The sequence below is a fragment of the Lithobates pipiens genome, unplaced genomic scaffold, assembly GCF_037356315.1.
Source record: "Lithobates pipiens isolate NorthernLeopardFrog02 unplaced genomic scaffold, aLitPip1_a1.2 Scaffold_16, whole genome shotgun sequence".
Lineage (NCBI taxonomy): Eukaryota > Metazoa > Chordata > Amphibia > Anura > Ranidae > Lithobates > Lithobates pipiens.
In genome coordinates, this window is record NW_027507748.1 from 534,266,410 (window position 1) to 534,286,986 (window position 20,577).

The 20,577-nt window shown below is 41.1% G+C and overlaps 2 protein-coding genes across 2 annotated transcripts in view; one reads left to right on the forward strand and one right to left on the reverse strand.

The window, feature by feature from the left end:
• The window catches only part of COG3 (component of oligomeric golgi complex 3), a 118,247-nt gene extending 111,338 nt beyond the window's left edge, over window positions 1-6,909 (forward strand). Inside the window, exon 23 of the mRNA XM_077483223.1 lies at window positions 1,773-6,909. Within this exon, the coding sequence (XP_077339349.1) occupies window positions 1,773-1,802 (30 nt within the window). The 3' untranslated portion in view covers window positions 1,803-6,909. The remainder of the gene's footprint in view (window positions 1-1,772) is intronic.
• Window positions 6,910-13,421: 6,512 nt separating this feature from the next.
• ERICH6B (glutamate rich 6B) overlaps window positions 13,422-20,577 on the reverse strand; it is a 305,261-nt gene continuing 298,105 nt past the window's right edge. The window contains exon 14 of the mRNA XM_077483224.1: window positions 13,422-18,505. Within this exon, the coding sequence (XP_077339350.1) occupies window positions 18,140-18,505 (366 nt within the window). The 3' untranslated portion in view covers window positions 13,422-18,139. The remainder of the gene's footprint in view (window positions 18,506-20,577) is intronic.

Genomic DNA, 20,577 nt, shown 5'->3' on the forward strand with positions numbered 1-20,577 from the left:
CAGGTGGGAGAATCTGTCCACAGGACAACTATTAGTCGTGCAAATCGGACCTATATGGAAGAGTGGCAATAAGAAAGCCATTGTTGAAAGAAAGCCAAAAAGTCCTGTTTGCAGTTTGCGAGAAGCCATGTGGGGGACACAGCAACCATTTGGAAGAAGGTGGTTTGGTCAGATGAGACCTAGATTGAACTTTTTGGACCAAAAGCAAAACGCTATGTGTGGCGGGAAACACTGCACATTATCCCTCCTGTAAAACGTGGGGTCAGCATCATATTGTGGGGATGCTTTTCTTCTCCAGGAATAGGAAAGCTGGCCAGATGGATGGAGCCAAATACAGAGCAATCTTAGAAGAAAACCTGTTAGTCTGCAAAAGACTTGAGACTGGGGCGGAGGTTCACCTTCCAGCAGGACAATGACCCTAAACATACAGCGAGAACTACAATGGAATGTTTTAGATCAAAGCATATTCATGTGTTAGAATGGCCCAGTCAAAGTCCAGACCTAAATCCAATTGAGAATCTGTGGCAAGACTTGAAAATTGCTGTTCACAGACGCTCTCCATCCAATCTGACAGAGCTTGAGCTATTTTGCAAAGAAGAATGGGCAAAAATGTCACTCGCTAGATGTGCAGAGCTGGTAGAGACATCCCCAAAAAGACTTGCGCTGTAACTGCAGTGAAAGGGGGTTCTACAAAGTATTGATTGGGGGGCTGAATACAAATACACACCACACTTTTCAGATATTTATTTGTAAAAAATGTGAAAACCATTTATCATTTTCCTTCCACGTCACAATTATGTGCCACTTTGTGTCACATTAAATGTATTTTATTGGGATTTTCATTTTTGGTTGTATCGTGACAACATTTTTAAAATTTCAATGGTATGAATACTTTTTTAAGGCACTGTACACTGGGAAAGCATAGCAGAGTGGGACAAAAATGATGAACTTTGCTGAAAAGTGTTTTGTCTTCCAAGAATACAATGTTGCATCCCCTTCTGATAACCTGATTGGTTATACTGTCTGTCACAAACCCTTAATAATATAATTTAATGTGATATTTTAAATATTATTATAATGTTTTTTTGGGCAATAATAAACTACATGGCTGGGTAATGAAGCTGGAAGAAAGGAATGCCTCTGCTCTCAACGGAGCTTCTTTCTGCAAATGTACACATAGACAGTTGAAGCAGAGATTTGAGTGGCAGTTGTGGAAGGGACATTGTTTTATTTCCCTTTCTCGTAGCTTTTGTAAGTCACTGCTCAGGTTAAAAGTGCTGCAGTCACATGGATCCATGGGGAATGTAAGACTTATCATTTAGGAGTCAATGGACCAATTTATTATACCAAATCACTTCAAAATTCTCCTTTTTTTTTTTTTTTAAATATTACATCTTCAATAATGTCTTCCTTAACGTAAACTTTACTGTTTTTGTCTTTACACTATCCACTGTACACATCTGAAGGAGAATGGTTCGGTGTTACCATAGCAACCTACAGCTTTCTGTCCGCACACAGAGAAACTACCACAACAGCATCTTCTTATGAATGCCTCCTGGATTTATAAAAGAGATGTGTGCATTCATGCATGCAATGCATTAGCCCATATAAAATGTACACTATGTATGAGAGCATAAATAAAATAAATGTGCACACACAACACTTTTGAAAGTATGAACACATTATTGGTTTACTGAAGGAAAACTGTTGATTTTTGTATTGAACTTGCATCAGTGATTTGCTAATTCAACTGTCCCTCCTTTTTATTTTAGGTAAATCTGTTGCTGTCAATGTCAAAATAGCATAAGATTGCTAAACCTTCCCCCTGCATCTGGGAGTTCCAGGGAGGAACAAAGCAGGAATACCGAACTGACACTCTGCAGCATACCGCAGGCCATTGCGGAGATGTATAAGGAGAGAGATGAGCCTGCATACCACCAAAGCAGTTTTCCACTCCCTGGAAAGCTTTTAGTCGGTCTTGTTGGAATTGTGTTCTAAGAAAGTCAATTTTATATTTCACAATGTAACTGACCTTTTAAATGTCCACTCTGCACACAAGCTCATGTTGCATATTTAGGATGACCCATAGCCCCTTGTGTTGGCTTAGAGGCCCCTCTCAATGAGAAGTATCGGGCTGCATATTCACTTGAAGGAACTGTTGACAATTATTGAAAATAATAAGCTTATTTATTAAGAGATAAATGCACTAGAAACTCTGTATCCTGAGCAGATAATATGTACATTTAGTTGGGGAGGTTAGGAATTTGAGATTTCAATTATTTGAGTCGCTGTGCAATGTGTCGGTGGTAAAGAGCTTGCATTCTGAACTGCGCGTATTTGCCGACAGAATTTGAAATCTAGTAAGATTGAGCTACTTAAAGAAAAAATGTCACTCCAACAATGCAGGGGAAAGTGGCAATGCCTGTATAAAACCAGAAAATGAAAGGGCATCTATTTTATAGTGTATGTACTGTATAAAATATACCGGGGAATTCAATAAAACATTTAGAATACTTTTCTGATGGTATGGCCTCCATCGGATTAAAAAATGCTCGCGCCAGTTTTGGTAGCTTTACAGAAATGTGCAGCAGATTCAGGTAGTTCCTAATGGCACCACTTCCACAAAGTGTGCCCTATGGCTGCACTGAATAAAAAACACAATTGGCTCCAGTTCGTAGAGAACACAACTGGAGGTTTCATTATCCATAAAACTCTTTTTTTTCACCTGCTAGAGATGGCACTATAGATTGGCGAATAACAGGTTGAACACCCATGCTGTAGATGGTAAATGGTTATTAAGTTATTAAGTTCAGTAGCAGTTTGGTGTGGGGTAATCTTCATATTCAGGATTAATAATCCAGATATACACACATTGGACATGGCGCTATGTGTGGCCTTCTGTACCCTGAGCAGTGCATTGATTACCATATGAATAGATTTTTGTCTAGCTTCTCTTGGGACACAGCTGCCACCAGCATCCATTATTTGGTTGGATACAAAATATCTGGTATGGTGAATGTAAATGGTATGGTAAAATATCTGATATGATCAGGTCTACTTGTGTACATGCTCATTGCTAATGTTTGAATTAAGACTATATGAACTGGCTTGTGCCATCTCAGATCTAGCAGGCATATTTATATTTGTATGTTTTAGCTGGCCATAGATCAATTGAATTTCAGCTGGTTCTGCATGAACATCCAAGATTCGAACCATCTGTGGGCAAGCTGGTTGTACTGAAGTCGATCCATTGGTCGATTTTCAGTACAACCAGCCTGTTGGATTATTTTGCATGTGATCACTGCCAGTGGCTATAACAGCCAGCAGTAATCATTGTGTTGATGGAGAAATCGAGCAATTGCCTTTCCTTCCAACTGTGGTGGAAGAAAATAAAATTGCATAATCTAGGGCTTACCTTGGATAGACCATATAAATTAATATTGACATAGAATAATTGTTCATGCTGCTTACAATATCAAGTCCAGTTGTTTTCATTAGGAAACGGAACGAGTGTGCACGCACTGCTTCAGGCAAAAAATGGACACACCCAGTCCAAGGTGCTAATCCTGGCTTATCACCGTAGGCAATATCAAGAAGAAAAGATTTATCGCACACTTGAATCCAAAAGATGCTGTCGAAATTTCTTTATTGTTGTGAGCCAGACAAAATTGCAAATTGCGTTTCACACAAAAAGAACCATGCTTGTTCAAAAACAGTTATAAACAAGCAGGTAATTTTCGTGTGAAACGCGTCAACTGATCATCATTGCAATTTTGTCTGGCTCATGACAAAGAAATTTCTACAGCATCTTTTGGATTCAAGTGTGCGATTAATCTTTTCTTCTCTTCTTCTTTTCATTAAGACATTTTATCTAGGTCAAGGTGCGTTTTTCATGTTGATTCAATAGTTGTGTGCATACACTCCTTTTAGAGCACAATTCGGTTCTAATTGGGTGCAACAAAAAACGTTTATCCTACAGCTGACTATAGGTCATATGTCTGTCTGTTGAACCATCTTTTCCCCAACTTTAACAGAGATTTGCATGCATATAGCATTAGCAATAGGATGAGCAGGCATATGGATGTGAACTTAACGATTGCCTACACATGCAAAGGGTACCAGCCAATCTCTACATATTGTGCAGCGTAGAGTTTGTAGTCTGCTGGAGCTGCTAAACTGGGAATATCTCTTGGCCGTTTAGCATAGCTCAGTGCATTATAGGCGAGACTTGTCTAGGGAGCATGGAGATAAGTGTAATGCATTTACAGTGAGTGCAGAAAACCAATATATAACACAAGGGGTCCCTGGAGATATTGCCACTCATATTATTGAAGTACATTTTAATTAAGACTGCAGAATAGTGTGACTTTTCTTTTCCAATTAGTGCATTAACCAAGAATGTCACAAGGAAAACGGCATAAACATTACCATAAAATAGCAGTTTGGCAAATGACCTTTAACTAGAAATATCTTACCAGATGAACATATTATCCATTTTACAATTACATTTGTGATTAAATTCTAGCTGTAATTCATCTCTTCTTGTGTTATCTGGATAAAACAAGTTGTTTGCAGTTCTAATAGACCATCATGGAAAGCATATACTGTAGTTCATCCCATTGTTAGGATGCTGCTTCTAAAACCAATATTTAAAATTTGTCACCTACAGCAGTTGTAGTACATTATGGGGGCCTCACATATATATATATATATATATATATATATATATATATATATATATATATATATATATATATATATATATATATATATATATATATATATATATATATATATATATCTATATATATATATCTCTATATATATATATATCTATATCCCAATTACCATGGGAGTCTAATTGAAGTTCCATCTTATAATTTTGTTATTTTATACAGTCATCCACTGTTCTTTCTTCACTTGAGATTGCAGTGCTTGTCGCTGGCATTTACTTGGTCTAGCAACCCAAGCGAAACCTAACAGTAATTTCTCAACGTCTGCCAAGTGAATGAAAGCAGCCCTGATTTATTATCTTCTGAAACCCATAGCAACCAATCGGATTAGAGCAGAAAAAAGTGGTTGGTTGGCTTTTTAGCTGATATGGTTACAGCACATTACACATTGAACTCTTCCTTTATTAAATGAAGACCACTGTGATATGCACTGGTTGCGTAGAAAGATTCTGGTGCAGTATTTACAAGGACCACTTTTATCTAAAGAATTTGGCATTCAGAGGATGTCACAAACTGTTATTTTACAGGGCTAGATATAATGCATCCATTGTAGTTAATAAAAAAATGGGGCTTCACTGGTGGAACCTTCAAATTGTCCACAATGACTCTTTGAGGGGTAAGAAATGTCAAAAGGTTCAAGTCTCTTACAAGTACTATTAGGAAAGCATGGGGGTGACTCATTTTGTAAAGTTATCCAAGCAGTATGAAAGGTGATGGCCTACCAGACACTTGAGGTGAAGAGTTCCAACTTGTAAAAGTACTTTTTATGTATATATGAATATGAAACACTAAATGTTTTTTATTTCAGGAAAATCTTATTTCACTATTCTTTATGCTCAGTGATCTATAATAGTGTGTTTTTTGTGATCGAAGATCTTTAGTTCATAAAGGTCATGCACTTTGGGTCCTTTTCCCTCTGGCATTGCTCTATTCATTTCAGTTTTTTTTGTTTTTTTTGTTTTTTGCTAGTTGAACAAAGCGCAGCCGAAAGTAAAGGTGGTCAGAGATATGACAAGGTTACAATCATCATCTCTATGGCCACCTTCATACCCCACTAGATATTCTCGTCCAACAGATCTGAGTCAATCTGCATTTTCTAGGTTGGCTACATTTGACCAATTGCCATTTTCTCGTAACATAGTTTGATAGCACCCTGACTGCACTGTAAACATACATGCTTGGGTGATCCAAGTGTGCCTGTTTATATTATGCCAGTATAAATGGGGGGGGGGGGGGTCGCCACACAAGAAAAAAAATCTTCTTGAGGTCATATCATACATAGGTATTCAACAAACCTTGTGTCTGTGGCCAGCTTTAGGTTTCTTGAGATATTTGTGCAATTTCTCAGGCGTGGTAGGAGGCTCAAGTCTTCCTGTATTGGGTTGAATAGTGTGCATGCTGCTTATAAAGTAGAATTAAAGGATAGATAGGAAATACTGTGTCACCACCAATAATACCTGGAAATAGGTGCTTGGTTAATGAGAGGCTACATTTTGGGCTTTTCTAAAGCCTTTGTTGCAGATAAAACTGTCTTTGAAGATCCATTTAATATGCAGCTGTCCTGGCATTATTTTGGATATATCTGGAATACTTTTTCTATGTTAACTGCAGATGGGCATGTCTGAAACAAGCTAGGCAGTATACGTAAATTTTTGGAGAAGACACAATATGCACTATAGATGTTAATGAACCCTTCTAGGATCGACAGTGTCACAGACTGCAGATAGAGCAGAAAATGGCCAGCACCTTGGCATAATCCTTAGTGTGTGTGCAGCAAAAATGATTCCTGTTTATGTTATTTGTCTGAGCCTCCAATTGTAATATTGTACCCAGTGCCTTGTATTATATGTATATTTACCTCCTTTTATAATGTGTTTTTTTCATAACTTAAACAGATTACTGTACATATATAAATTGTTTTAATGCCATGTACAGGAAGATTGTAGTTATAATGAGAGATATTTAAAATTGGGGAACAGTATTTCATTATGTCATTTGTAAAGCACACTGAGAAACAATAAAAAAAAGTAATGCTATGAAATGTAACAAATTGTTCCTCTGTGTACAGTTTAATAGGGATTAGATACAAATGTAAATAAAAATCCATATATTTAAATTGGCTGAAATAACTTTGTTTTAGTAACTTTTTAAATAAAGGGTTTTGTTCCTATGTTAAGCCAGTGTGTGTTTGTTATGCATTATAATGTTCTTGCTGGTTAATCCCAGTTGCATCACTTGCTGCATGTGAAACTTGAACACAAGCTAGAGCAGTTTGCAGGGTAATCTTGTTCTCCATTCACACACCATTCTCTCAATCATTGAGATTGCTGTAGGCCCATAAGAATGCTAATAATTAAAACCTGTGTTCATAGCAGCCAATCACACTTCAGCTGGTCCTTACCTAGTGCATCTTAGAAAATGAAAGGAAGATTCTCGCTGCTTATGTTCCGGAGGCGTAACTAGAACCCATGAAGGGCCCCCCTTACCTCTAGTCTCGGGGGGGGGGGGGGGCCCTTCCCACTGATCCTGGGCTCCTTTTCTCCTGTCATGGGTCCCTTTTTATTATGGTTCTGCAGTGGGCCCCCTACCTGTAGTTTTAGCTAGGGTTGCCACCTTTTCTTCAAGCCAAACCCGAAGACTTTAGAGGTACACGGCAAATATTTTTTTGGAGTATATGCTATACTTGTATATTTTGATTAAATAATTAATCACATAAGTCCCCCCTTACTTCTGAATCCAGAGTTCTGCTTTACATCTGAATCCACAGAGTTCTGCTTTACGTCTGAATCCACAGAGCCCATCTTTACGTCTGAAGCCGCAGTTTCCCCGTTAACGCCTGAATCCACAGAGTTCTGCTTTACGCCTGAATCCACAGAGTTCTGCTTTACGCCTGAATCCACAGAGTTCCGCTTTACGCCTGAATCCACAGAGTTCCGCTTTACGCCTGAATGAGGTGGGCTACAACAGACCACCTAATTAAGAATAACCTCCTTGTTCTCTTCAGTCTGCATTTCGCCCTCATCACTCTACAGAAACTGCTCTCCTAAAAATCGCAAACTATTTACTAACAGCTAAAGCAAATGGACACTATTCTGTATTTCTGCTTCTGGACCTTTTAGCTGCCTTTGATACAGTTGACCACCCCCTCCTCAAAAACCCTTTAGACTTGGTTCACACGCAGAGGCTCACTAGAGTCTGGTGCGTCTCTATTTACCGGTTCAGGTCTGATTTCAGCCCAAATTTTGTTTGAATTCGCACCTCAAACGGACCAAAAGACGCACATGCTCCTGCGCAATTTGCACCGGAGTTGATGCAGAGATGCGTAAATCGGCTCCATAGAGAGCCGGTCACAGTCTCCTGCTATGTAAATTGGATGCGGAGAAATCTGCATCAAATTCGCATAGGTGTGAACTCAGCCTAAAGCTGGATACACACTATACAATTTTCTGTAGATTTTTTTTTCCTTCAGATTTACCAAAACCATATAATATGAGGTCAAACCTTAAGTTTAAATTTGTATGCAATCGGGCAGGCCCTTGCACTACATGGTTTTGGTACATCTGAAGACAAAAATCTGCAGAAAATCTAATAGTGTGTATTAGACTTGTGCACAACGGAAAATTTAGTTTAGTTTCGGTTCATTGTCATTCGTAAAATACATCATTTCGTTCTGTTATATTCGTTATGTTACGTTAATATGTTTTCGGGAAATTCGTTATTATTCGTAGTGTCTAATTCATTCGTTCGTATTCGTTGAAATTCGCTATTTATGTATGTATAGACATTCATGATAATGATTTGTAGTTTGGAAAGTCGTTTGTTTATTGAATCTTTTAACACATGACAACGTCTCTTCTCGGCTCAAATACAATACAACACCCTTCTCACTCAGTTCTCAGGAATGCACTTTGCCAGTAATCCATCCTCCGGCACAAAATTAATTATCTGATTGGACTATAAGATTTACTTTGAGCTGACCTTTTGTTTCATTAGCTCTTTAAAGAATTACCGAATTCATTCGTTATATTTCTTTCGTATTCGTTGTTATTCATTATTTTTTTATTGGGACATTCGGATGCATCCGAATGTCCGAAAGATGCAAAATTTGGCCGAATTTCAATTCGTTACAAAACGAATTGCACAAGCCTAGTGTGTATGGGGCTTTAATCCTTTGGTCTCCATGACTGTGCTTATGCATAAAATTGTCTCTTATGACTGCTTGCTCACCACTGACACTCTCGTGGTGGCTGCGTGACTTCACGGGCTCAGCTCCTCCCCTCTATGCGTATCGCCCTCTGATTGGGCTTTCTCAGTAGATCAGTAGTAGGCTAGGGAGCAAGCCCGCAGGTGTGCCACCATGGGAAGTGGCTTCCTATGGTGGCACACAGAAAAATGGAGGGGCAGCGAGCCGGTGTGGGTTTCCAGAAGAGGAGGTTCTGAGCTGTTCTGTGCAATACCATTGCACAAAGCACATAAGTATCTTTTTTTTTTTTATTTAAAAAATACGGTTTATAACCGCTAATTTGGCTATTTACGAAGCACAGAGCATGGACAAAATATTTTGTATCAAAGATTTAAGACGTAGAGCCACTTAAAATTCAGGACCATCTTATAGAATACCTGTCATGCGAGAAAGGCATAGACTGCTAAAACGAACCTGGAAATAATAGAGGTCAATCTTTGGTTTAGGTCATTTTAATATCTGACCTGGAACAAGCAAGCTGCAAGTGAAGTCAAATAAGATGGAAATTGGGTCCGTTACTGAGAGCATGACAGCCAGGGTGTGCTGAATAGTCCCAACCCATATGTTGTGAAATTTAAATCCACCCCTTAGTTTTAAAGTGTACATAAACCCACACACTAATGTTGTGTACACAGCTCCCTTTTTGGTTTATAAATGTACTTATGAAAGTTTTTTTTATACTGGTGTGAGTAAATGTTCAATACATACCTGTTGATCCAGCTAGTTTCTGCTCGCTCTTTAAGACATTTTTTCAATAGGGTGAACACCATCTCCGAATACTGCAGGACAGTGGATTCCTTCTGCTTTCATCCAATCTGCTGGTTGCTAGTGACAATACACATCACTAAACACATCACTAAAGACAAAGAGTTTGAAGTTTTGTAGCCAACACCATATCGTGCATACTTCTACAATCTGTGATTGCCAACAAGGGTTTTTCCACCAAGTACTAAGTCATGTTTTGTGAAGGGGTGAAATACTTATTTAACTCATTAAAATGGAAATCAATTTTTATAACTTTTTTTTTTAACCAGTTCCCGACCGCCGCACGCCGATGTACGTCAGCAGAATGGTGTGCCTGGGCAAATGGGTGTACAGGTAAGTCCCTTTAAATTTGCCGCCGTGCCGGTCGGGACCTCCGTGGGTCGGGTTGCAGGTCCCGCAGACTCGATCGCCGCGGGGATACCCACGATCGTGTCATGTGGAGGAAGAATGGGGAGATGCTAATGTAAACAAGCATCTCCCTGTTCTGCCTAGTGACAGTGTCACTGATCTCTGTTCCCTGTGATCGGGAGTGCTGATCGGTGATCTGTCACACTTAGTCACGCCCCCCCCAGTCAGAAGCACTCCCCAGGACACACTTAACCCTTACCCTGCCCCTTAGTGGTTAACCACCTTCATTGCCAGTATCATTGACACAGGAATCAGTGCATTTTTTTTTACCAAAGATATGTAGAAGAATACGTATATCACCCTAAACTCAGGGTAAAAAAAAAAAAAATTGTATATATTTTTGGGGGCTATTTATAGCAAAATATAAAGTTTTTTTTTTTTTTTTTTTTTTTTTTTTTTTTTTTTTTTGCTCTTTTTTTGTTTATAGCACAAATAATAAAAAACGCAGAGGTTATCAAATACCACCAAAAGAAAGCTCTATTTGTGGGGGGGAAAAAAAGGATGTCACTTTTGTTTCGGAGCCACGTCGCATGGCCGCGCAATTGTCACTTGAAGCGACGCAGTGCCAAATCGCGAAAAGTGCTCTGGTCAGGAAGGGGGTAAAATCTTCCGGGGCTGAAGTGGTTAAAATGTTTTTTTTCCTGGATTTTTTTGTTGTTCTGTCTCTCACTGTTAAAATAAACCTACCATTAAAATTACAGGCCGATCGTTACTTTGTTAATGGGCAAACGTACAAAATCAGCAGGGGATCAAATACTCTTTTCCCCCTCAGGCTGGGTTCACGCCTATGCGAATTGGATGCGGATTTTACCGCATAGGAGAATGTGACCGGCTCACTATGGAGCTAGTTCAAGTCTCTGGGGCGGCTGCGGAGTGGACTGCACAGGAACATCCCCGTTTCAGGACTGAATTCAGGCAAAGATTCTGCCTTGATTCGTCCCTGAAATGGAGAACAGGGACAGACAGCTTTGCTGTGCGATCCATGGCAGGTTTAGGTGTGATCTGAGCCTTACTCTATCTTAACCATTCAGCTGTTTATTGGAAGAAGGTGAAAGTTCTGTATATAAAACAATGAGATTTGGTAATGGTGACTTTGCCCTAATGATTCATATGAATGAAGTGCGAGTTTTACTGATAGGTGCACTTTACATGTTCTGCCTTGTGCAGTTTTTCAAAAGCCATTCAAATAGTTTATTCATTTTTACATATCAGCAGTTTCATGAGATCACCACCAAAAGTCAATTTCTGCCTCCCTATAGTTTTATATTTCTATACTGCATTCAGCTTTTACTAGCCAGATGTTTGAATGCAAATTTACATTTATATTAAAGCGGGATTCCGCTCTTTTTTTTTTTTTTTTTTTTTTCTTACCTGTGTCACAGGTGGGCGAGTGCTACCTTCGATTGGCATCCACGTCCGGCGTTTTTTTGACCCCCGGCGCGACAAATCTTTTCCTCGGGATGACTTATAAAAACCTGCTCTGGCGTTTTCCATTTTAACTGTGGGCGTCTGAAGCCCACAGGCATTTACTTCCTGGTATATGATGACGTCTGGCTCCCAGCATGCTCCGCTCCATCTTGCACATGCTCAGTGATGTTTCCTTCCTCGTGTGTAATGGCAGATACAGCTGCCTGCCCACTTTAAAAATGGGAAATTCGTACACGCCCTCGTCATAGGCACTACAAGTCCCAGCACTCCAGAACCTAACACTGCACGTAGCTCAGCATAGGCACTACAAGTCCCAGCAATCCAGAACCTAACACTGCACGTAGCTCAGCATAGGCACTACAAGTCCCAGCACTCCATAACCTAACACCACACGTAGCTCAGGATAGGCACTACAAGTCCCAGCAATCCAGAACCTAACACCACACGTAGCTCAGGATAGGCACTACAAGTCCCAGCAATCCAGAACCTAACACCACACGTAGCTCAGGATAGGCACTACAAGTCCCAGCAATCCAGAAACTAACACTGCACGTAGCTCAGGATAGGCACTACAAGTCCCAGCACTCCAGAACCTAAGACTGCACGTAGCTCAGGATAGGCACTACAAGTCCCAGCACTCCAGAACCTAAGACTGCACGTAGCTCAGCATAGGCACTACAAGTCCCAGCACTCCATAACCTAACAGCACACGTAGCTCAGCATGGTTATTTACAAACTGATACCAGGTAACAAGGGAAGTATTAGTGTTGTAACGCCCAGTGTTTGTGTTGTCTGCACAGTCACTTCCGTAACATTATGTGATGCTGTATTGCCAAACATATGTTGGAACGCACGCGCTAGCGTTTGGAACGCACGGCGCATGCGCAGTACGCAATTTCTTCACTTCCGTTGCATTCTGTGATAGGCAGCAAAATGTGACACTACAGAAATCTCGCGAAATCTCGCGAGATTTCGCAATTTCATTGTCCCCCATGGATTCTTGGGAAATTTCCCAGGGACCATTGCGAGGACGATAGCCACGCCTACTCCCACGGGAGGAGAACCCGGAAGTCAGCTGAAACATCAGAAATAAAAGGTAAGTAAATAATATTTTTTTTTTTCCAGGGTTCGTTTAGGTAAGTATGCTTGCTATCTGTTGATTTTAATAACATGAACTTTCATTTTTAGGTACCAAACCACTTTAAGTAGTTCAGCAATAGGTCCATGTAAGCTCATTAAAACCTTGCACTGTTACCATCTGTAGATTTCCCTGGACTGATTTTTCTTGTAGCATACCATGGAGATGCCTAGCACTCTCATCTAATTTACAGTGATAACCTATACCACCAAGAATAACAAGAAATCACAGCAACATTAAATGCCAAAACTGCTAAAATATTGTTTACATTACAATTTTTTATTGCTTTGGTTTTTAGTTGTGGCTATGAATTGGCTGATTATGCACACAGCAGTTGCACCTGCACGAGGGGAAGACAGCATCCTCCCATTTTCATACTTCAATCAGTCATTCATCATGGACAAGGTAAGACTCCTAGGGACACTTGCCCTTACTAAAGCCATGTCGGTCCTCCGGTTATTCCCGTTTGGGTTACCTGTTGCTCCACCCTCTCAGCTCCCAAACTAGATGTCTGTCACTACTTCCGCCTGTGGAGTCAGTGATTGATGACTTGGCCCAGCCCATTGATATATTAAAGCATCTACCCCTGAAGAAGCCAGCGTGGTCTTGAGAAACGCGTCGGGTACTACTGATGCTTGTATATAATGTAGATGCCTGTATACTGTTTTTTTTTTTTTTATATACGACTTATTTACAAATGTATGTGGATTGTTATCTTTTCACATTGTATGTATACCTCATTGGCCTGTATTTACTGCTGTTGTGTTTTACATGCATGACAGTTTGCAATAAATCTATATTTTTTTATATATTGTAACAATCCGGGGTGATTAAGCTCTAGTGGTGCAGCCGAGTTGAAGAAATAGTGTCAGTCCCGACTGCATTTTCAAGGGCATGGCAGCCCATTTTTATTCAAAAGAAACAACGTTCAACAATAAACAGATTCCCTCACAGGGGTATTCAGCATTACAGTCCTGCTTCAGAACAACCTGCATTCAGCCTTCCTGGCTAAAAACACAGCACTATTGCTCAGGCCTTACACCTTACGTCCTTAGTCTGTCTTCCCCAGAGCTGGTGTTCAGCACCTCTGTGCTTGGAGCTTCGTGCTGCGTTGGCTCCCTCCTGACTCCTAGGCCAGAACTCCTGTCTGTCGGGCAGAGTTGTCTCTAAGGATGAGACCTGACCTCTATTCCTGGGATGATTATGAAGCCAGCGTACAGGTGTGCAATTAGCAAGCCCACCAAAATCATACACTGCTCATATGCACCTGTGACATGGGGTCGCATCTCCACAATACTCATGATATGTTCCTTGGCTAACCATACTTGCCTCATTCAAAGTCCCAGGGTTAATAGTATGTATATATGTATTGCTAGCAGCTAAAGCTCCTGGCCATGATCAACTTTCATACAATCAGCCTGCCCATACATGGTTCGAATCTAAGCTGGTCCCTGCTGAATCAGTTGAGATTCAAACCGTCTATAGGCCAGTTTTAACAAAGTAAATGTTCACTGAGCTTAATAAAGAAGGTGATTACAATAATATTCAAGGAAAAAATAAAAGAGGAGAATCTTTTCTAGCACCTGATTGGATGACTGACATCAGGAAGACAAAAACAAGTCTATGTTGCCACCATCCCTAGTTTTATATAACACACATTTTTTTTTTACCTCTGACATGGGAAACAATCAAATGAATTAAAGGTTAAAATATAACTTTTTATTTGTTATTTACCCTCTAGAGAGCCGTGCTATAGCCGAATGATGGCTACAGCGCGGACCTGCTTTCCCGGGACTACGTTTATTGACGTCGTCCCGTGCACGAGCGGCCTGCGCGCCCCCTGAGGGGAGCGCACGGTGCGCTCTGTGATCAGCGAGTCTGAGACTCGCCTGATCACAGATCGGAGCAAGGGGTCGATCCCGACCCCTTACCACATGATCAGCTGTCAGCCAATGACAGCTGATCATGTGATCACAACAAAGCTAACGGCGCGAGGAGAAAAAAAAAAGCCGATCACTGGCGGCCATGAGAGGGACTTTAGTCCCGATCACGGCCAGCTCATCAGTGCCCCCCTGCCAGTGCCACCTAAATATGGAAAAAAAAAGTGCCACCCATCAGTGCCCACAATCTGCCTCAATAACAGCGCTGCACCTCAGTGCCACATATCCGCTCCCATCGGTGTCACCTATCAGTGCCCATCAGTCCCATCTATCAGTGGTACCTATCAGTGCCACCCATCAGTGCCATCTTATCTGTGCTCATCTTTGCCCATCAGTACTGCCTTATCTGTGCTACCTTATCTGTGCCTATTTGTGCCGCCTTAACTGCCTATCAGTGCCCACCAGTGCAGCCTCATCAGCGCATTTCAATGAAGGAAAAAAATGACCTGTTTGCAAAATTTTATAACAAACTATTAAACATGATTTTTTTTTTTTTTTGCATCTTTTTTTGTTTGTTTAGCAAAAAATAAAACCCCAGCTGTAATTAAATACCACCAAAAGAAAGCTCTAATGTGGGAAAAAAAATGATAAAAATGTCATTTGGGTACAGTGTTGTATGGCCGTGCAATTGTCATTCAAAGTGCATCAGTGCTGAAAACTGAAAATTGGTCTGGGCAGGAGGGGGGTTTAAGTGCCCAGTAAGCAAGTGGTTAAAAAAAAAAAGGAATCCCAAAAGGATTTCTATAGATAAAATATTTCAAAACATACAAAAAGTGTTAACCCACATATTATATATATATATATATATATATATATATATATATATATATATATATATATATGTAGCGCTTAACACAATTATATATGCATCAGTATCCATTGAACATAGTGATATTCCCAGTTGCTGGTTTCATAACCCCTGCAATCATATAACTCTGACTGCAAGGTTTATTCAGTCAATGGGTCTCCAACGCGTTTTCACAACATTCTCTTCCTCAGGGACATGATACCACTCTGTAGCGTACACATAATGATTTACAACATAAAGTAGACAGATGTCCCCGTTACCCTTCTGGGTCTGCGGGTCTCCTGGGTGAGGCCCTTAGACCCCTTTCACAGACTGCAAAGTGCCCCGAAAGAGCCACTGCTGTGTCTCCAGTGTGAAAGCCCAGAGGGCTTTCACACTGGAGCGGTGCGCTGGCAGGACGCTAAAAAAAGTCCTGATAGCAGCATCTTTGGAACGATGTATACACCACTCCTTCAGCGCTCCTGCCCATTGAAATCAATGGGGCAGCGCAGCTATACGGCCGTCATAGCGCTGCTGCAGCAGCGCTTTGCAGTGTTTTTAACCCTTTCTCGGCCGCTAGCAGGGGGGTAAAGGCGCCCCGCTAGCAGCCAAATAGCACCGCAAAATTGACGGTGAAGCACCGCTACAAATGGTGGCATTTTACCATCGGCGCACCCACCCAGTGTGAAAGGGGCCTTCAGATAAAAACTGTAGGGGTTAAATTTTACCATTGGTCTCCCTCTTACCTTTTGCCCAGCGCACAAAGCCCCACATGTTTGAACAACTGTGAAGGCAAAGAAGGCAGACACCAATGAATGCCATGTTTGTCAGTCCATGGCGATGCCCTGTGTACTCAGCTTGTCTGGTGCAGGATAGCATGAGTGCTGGCGGCACTCATTTGATTGGTTGCCTTTAAAGTCCCATGTCAGAGTTAAACAATTGTGTGTTATGGATGATTGACATCAACACGGCTTAAGCTGGCCATGGACCAATCAAAATTCATCCTGTTCAGCAGTGTGTGGCTGTCTCAGACATGCTGGAAAACTTTTGTTGGCTGCAGTTATTGATCAGAGTATTCCGACAGTGGCGGGTCCTGCTGTCAGAATGCAATGCCCTGGTGGAAGGGATTGGGGGGATTCCTCCATTCTCCTCCTTTGTGTGAATGGAGGAATTTTTTTTTTTCGTATCCATGTCCAAATTTACCCTTTTGTAATACAATCCGCTAACATTCTCTTTTGGTAATTAAACCTTATATTCATAGTTTTTTTTTTTTTTTTTTTAAATACAGCTACCCAAAATATCTATTATGACTCCATATCAGCCTCTTGTGTACTGCCTGCACATGTGCTGACAAGGAACATACTGACAAGAGGAGTGAACAGTGGGATGAGCTTATCAGTCTGCTGCTGCTCCTCCCCTTCGCTTCTTGTCTGACTGCAGACTGTTACAATACAAAATCAGGGCATCAACCAACCAGACTTTGTGGTCTGGCATGGATGTTTTAATCAAAAGGACTGCATAAAAAAATAACACATTCTTAGGAACAAGTACAACAGCTTCTTAATATATCTTTTAACTATGTATTTAGCTGCTTACCTGGATCTCCCCTTTAACCGATTCTGGACCGCCCACCATACAGATACTGTGGCTGTGCAAAATCACGTACCTGTATGTGATTTTGTGCGCCGCTGGAGCACCGTTCTGTCCAATCACAGCGGGAGCCAATCAGTGGGACCCGCGGCCGTGACCGTTCACAGGAGACAGAGTAAACAAGGCATACCACTGATCTGTCAGTGAGGAAAAAATAGATCTTCTGTTTCAGCCAAGCTGAAACACAATCTCAGTTTTTCTCCAGTGTCACACCTCCCTAGGACACACTTAACCCCTTGATCACCTAGTGTTAACCCCTTCCCTGCCAGTGTCATTTATACAGGGATCAGTACATTTTGTTTAGCACTGATCACCGTATTGGTGTTCCTGGTCCCCAAAAAGTGTCACTTAGGGTCAGATTTGTCCACCACAATGTCACAGTCCCACTAAAAATCGCAGATCGCCGACATTACTACTAAAAAATAAAGTAAAAATGCCATAAATCGAACCCACGGTTTGTAGACGCGATAACTTTTGCACAAACCAATCAATAAACGCTTATTGGGATTTTTTTTACCATAAATATGTAGCAGAATACATATTGACCTAAACTGATGAAAAAATTTGATTTTTTTTTTTTTTTATTATTGGGAATGTTTTATAGCAGAAAGTAAGGAATATTGATTTTTATTCAAAATTGCTCCTCCTTTTTTTTTTATAGCGCAAACAATAAAAAAATGCAGTGGTGATCAAATACCACGAAAAAAAAGCTCTATTTGTAGGGAAAAAAGGACATCAATTTTATTTTGGTAGAGCGTCTCAGAACTGCACAATTGTCAGTTAAAATAATGCAGCGCCGTCACAAAAAATGGCCTGGTCAAGAAGGGGGGTAAATCCTTTCTGGAGTTGAAGTAAATCATTTGGCTTAGTACACAACTGACAATACAATTAGCTAAATTCAAAGTTGATGTTGCTTATGAATTGTGGTAAGGTAAGTGTTTACCATGACAATTCTGAGAATGATCACTCAATGAACTTTAAAGCAATGATGAAATGTGATTGGACATACAAAACTAAGCAAGCTGTTTCCTGTTTGGTCATTGTGTTCTACTTTCCATTGCCTTTCCGCCTGCCTTTCTTATTTTCTACGACATTACATTCAGTTTTCAGCGATGGCGTCCTGTGAGGCTTTTTCTTCACTGTGGTCACATTTTGTTGTATTGATTTTTTTTCTTGCTTTTCAGCAGAATCTGACAGTTTGATAGCAAGTCCAGTAATATAGTCAAGTGACTTCTGCAGCTGCTTTACATACTCTTGCATTGTCTTTATAGTGCTATGGGAACTGTGTGAGATCCTTAATAAGTCTCTGATGTTATTCAAAAGAATGCTGATTTGAAGATGTTTTGAACAGAGGTAGCACTCGGCATCAGCAGTCCTTGACATCAGCTGGGAGAGACTGTCAGGGTCTTTTAACTGCAAGAGGAAGAATAAAAACACAATGGCAATGTATATAAAACTGTAGTGGCTGGAAATTTTCTTGAATTGTTAGTTTTTTATATCTATCTCTGCTTATCAGCCATAAAGGCCCATTCCCACTATGGCAGCACATTAGCACGCATATTATTACGGCAGTCTGTTTATTTGAATAGGCTGGCCAGCAATTTACAATAATGGACTAAAAAGTGCACCTGCAGCATTTCTGTACATACATTACAGTACATACATACAGTACAACGCACAGTATTGTGTTATTGTGCATTGTAGTATCCTGCAAAGCATGCATGTTGTTGAAGTGCATTGTGTACCATTCATATTAATAACTTTATCATAGTTAACGATAACAATGCATACAAACTAGGCATTTTTCTTTGGCAATATTGTCTTGCAAAAGTTTTTTTTAATCTCTATGTAATCTATGGACAAAAAGAATAAAAATAAAAAAATACATTTATCAGACAGTACAGGACACAGTCATAGATTCATAGATCATGGGTTATATGCCGCTGCCTTCAGGGGTTTGGACATTGACAAAAGTTTAGATGAGGTCCACCCCTAGTGTCCCCATAGAACTCAGTGAAGCGCCATTTTTTTTGCTGGTGTGCTTAAAGTGTTACTAAACCCACAAATGTAATGTAGCTAAGTCTCGGGCCTCTCCAGGCCTAATGGTGACCTCCAGAGTCAGGAACAGCCAACATCCTTCTGTGTAGATTGGGTTATGAGGCATGGTGAGTGCGTGCAAGGTAGATTAATGGTCACCAAACACTTCTTAGATGCAACAAGATTTATTGTCTCTTAACCACTTGCTGACTGGCTCACGCCAATATACATCGGCAGAAAGGCTCTGCTGGGAGAAACCCCACGGCGGGAGGGGGGACCTGATGCACCTGGCCGGTGGGCGCGATCTCCGCTGGCTGTAAACACACAAATCCCTGTTCAGTCAGGGGAGAGGAGACATATCGTTTGTTCATACTAGGTAGGTTCGGAGCAAGGTCTAACTAACACTGTCACTGCACAGACCCCATAACTCTAGCTCCCTTACAGGCACATTGCATGCGACTTGTTTGACTAAGGCTGAATTCACAGCCACCATGTCTGACCTACAAGCTTGATTTGGCCTCGGCTCCCCCAAAAGAATTGCCTGTTGCACCCTCTGTGACACAAACCAAATGTGACACAAACCAAATGGTATGTGGATTTTCTGCCAGACACCTTGAGATTTCTCTCTTCCACAAGTTTTTTTTCTTACCCACTTGCCATATGTTGGTTACTGTTGATTTATTGATCAAAGCAATGTGCACTCTGCAGTGTGAATGCAGACACACGGGGCGATTTACTAAAACTGGTGCACACAGAATCTGGTGCAGTTATGCATAAAAGCCAGTAAGACCCAATCAGCCAATCAGTCTTAGGCCGGGTTCACACTGGTACGACAAATGCTCCGAATTTGGGAGCTAATGTCGCATGACATGTGAAAATCAATGTTTCCCTATGGGAGCCATCTTAACTGGTCCGACACAAGTTGGTCCAACTTTGAAAATGCTCCCTGCACTTTGGTCCGACTTTGATCCTACTTCAGTCCACTGAATATCGATGAAGTCGGATCGCCGCCTTGACTGATCCGACTTTGGCATGCGACTTGTGCTCTGATGATCTTGAAGGGAAGCTCCATGCCAAATAAAAAAAAAAAGACATGGGTTCCCCCCCCCAAGAGCATACCAGGCCCTTCTGTCTGGTATGAATTTTAAGGGTAACCCCTTTGCCAAAAAACAGCATGGGGGTCCTCCCAAAATCCATACGAGACCCTTATCCCAACACGCAGCCGGCAGGTCGGGAAAGGGGGTGGGGACAGGCAAGCACCCACCCTCCTGAACCATACCATACCACATGCCTTCAACATGGGGGGTGGGTGCTATGGGGTAGGGGGGCCCTGCACCCCCCGCCCCAAAGCACCTCGTCCCCATTTTGATGAGGACAAGGGCCTCTTCCTGACAACCCTGGAAGTTGGTTGTCGGCGTCTGCAGGCAGGGGGCTTATCGGGATCTGGA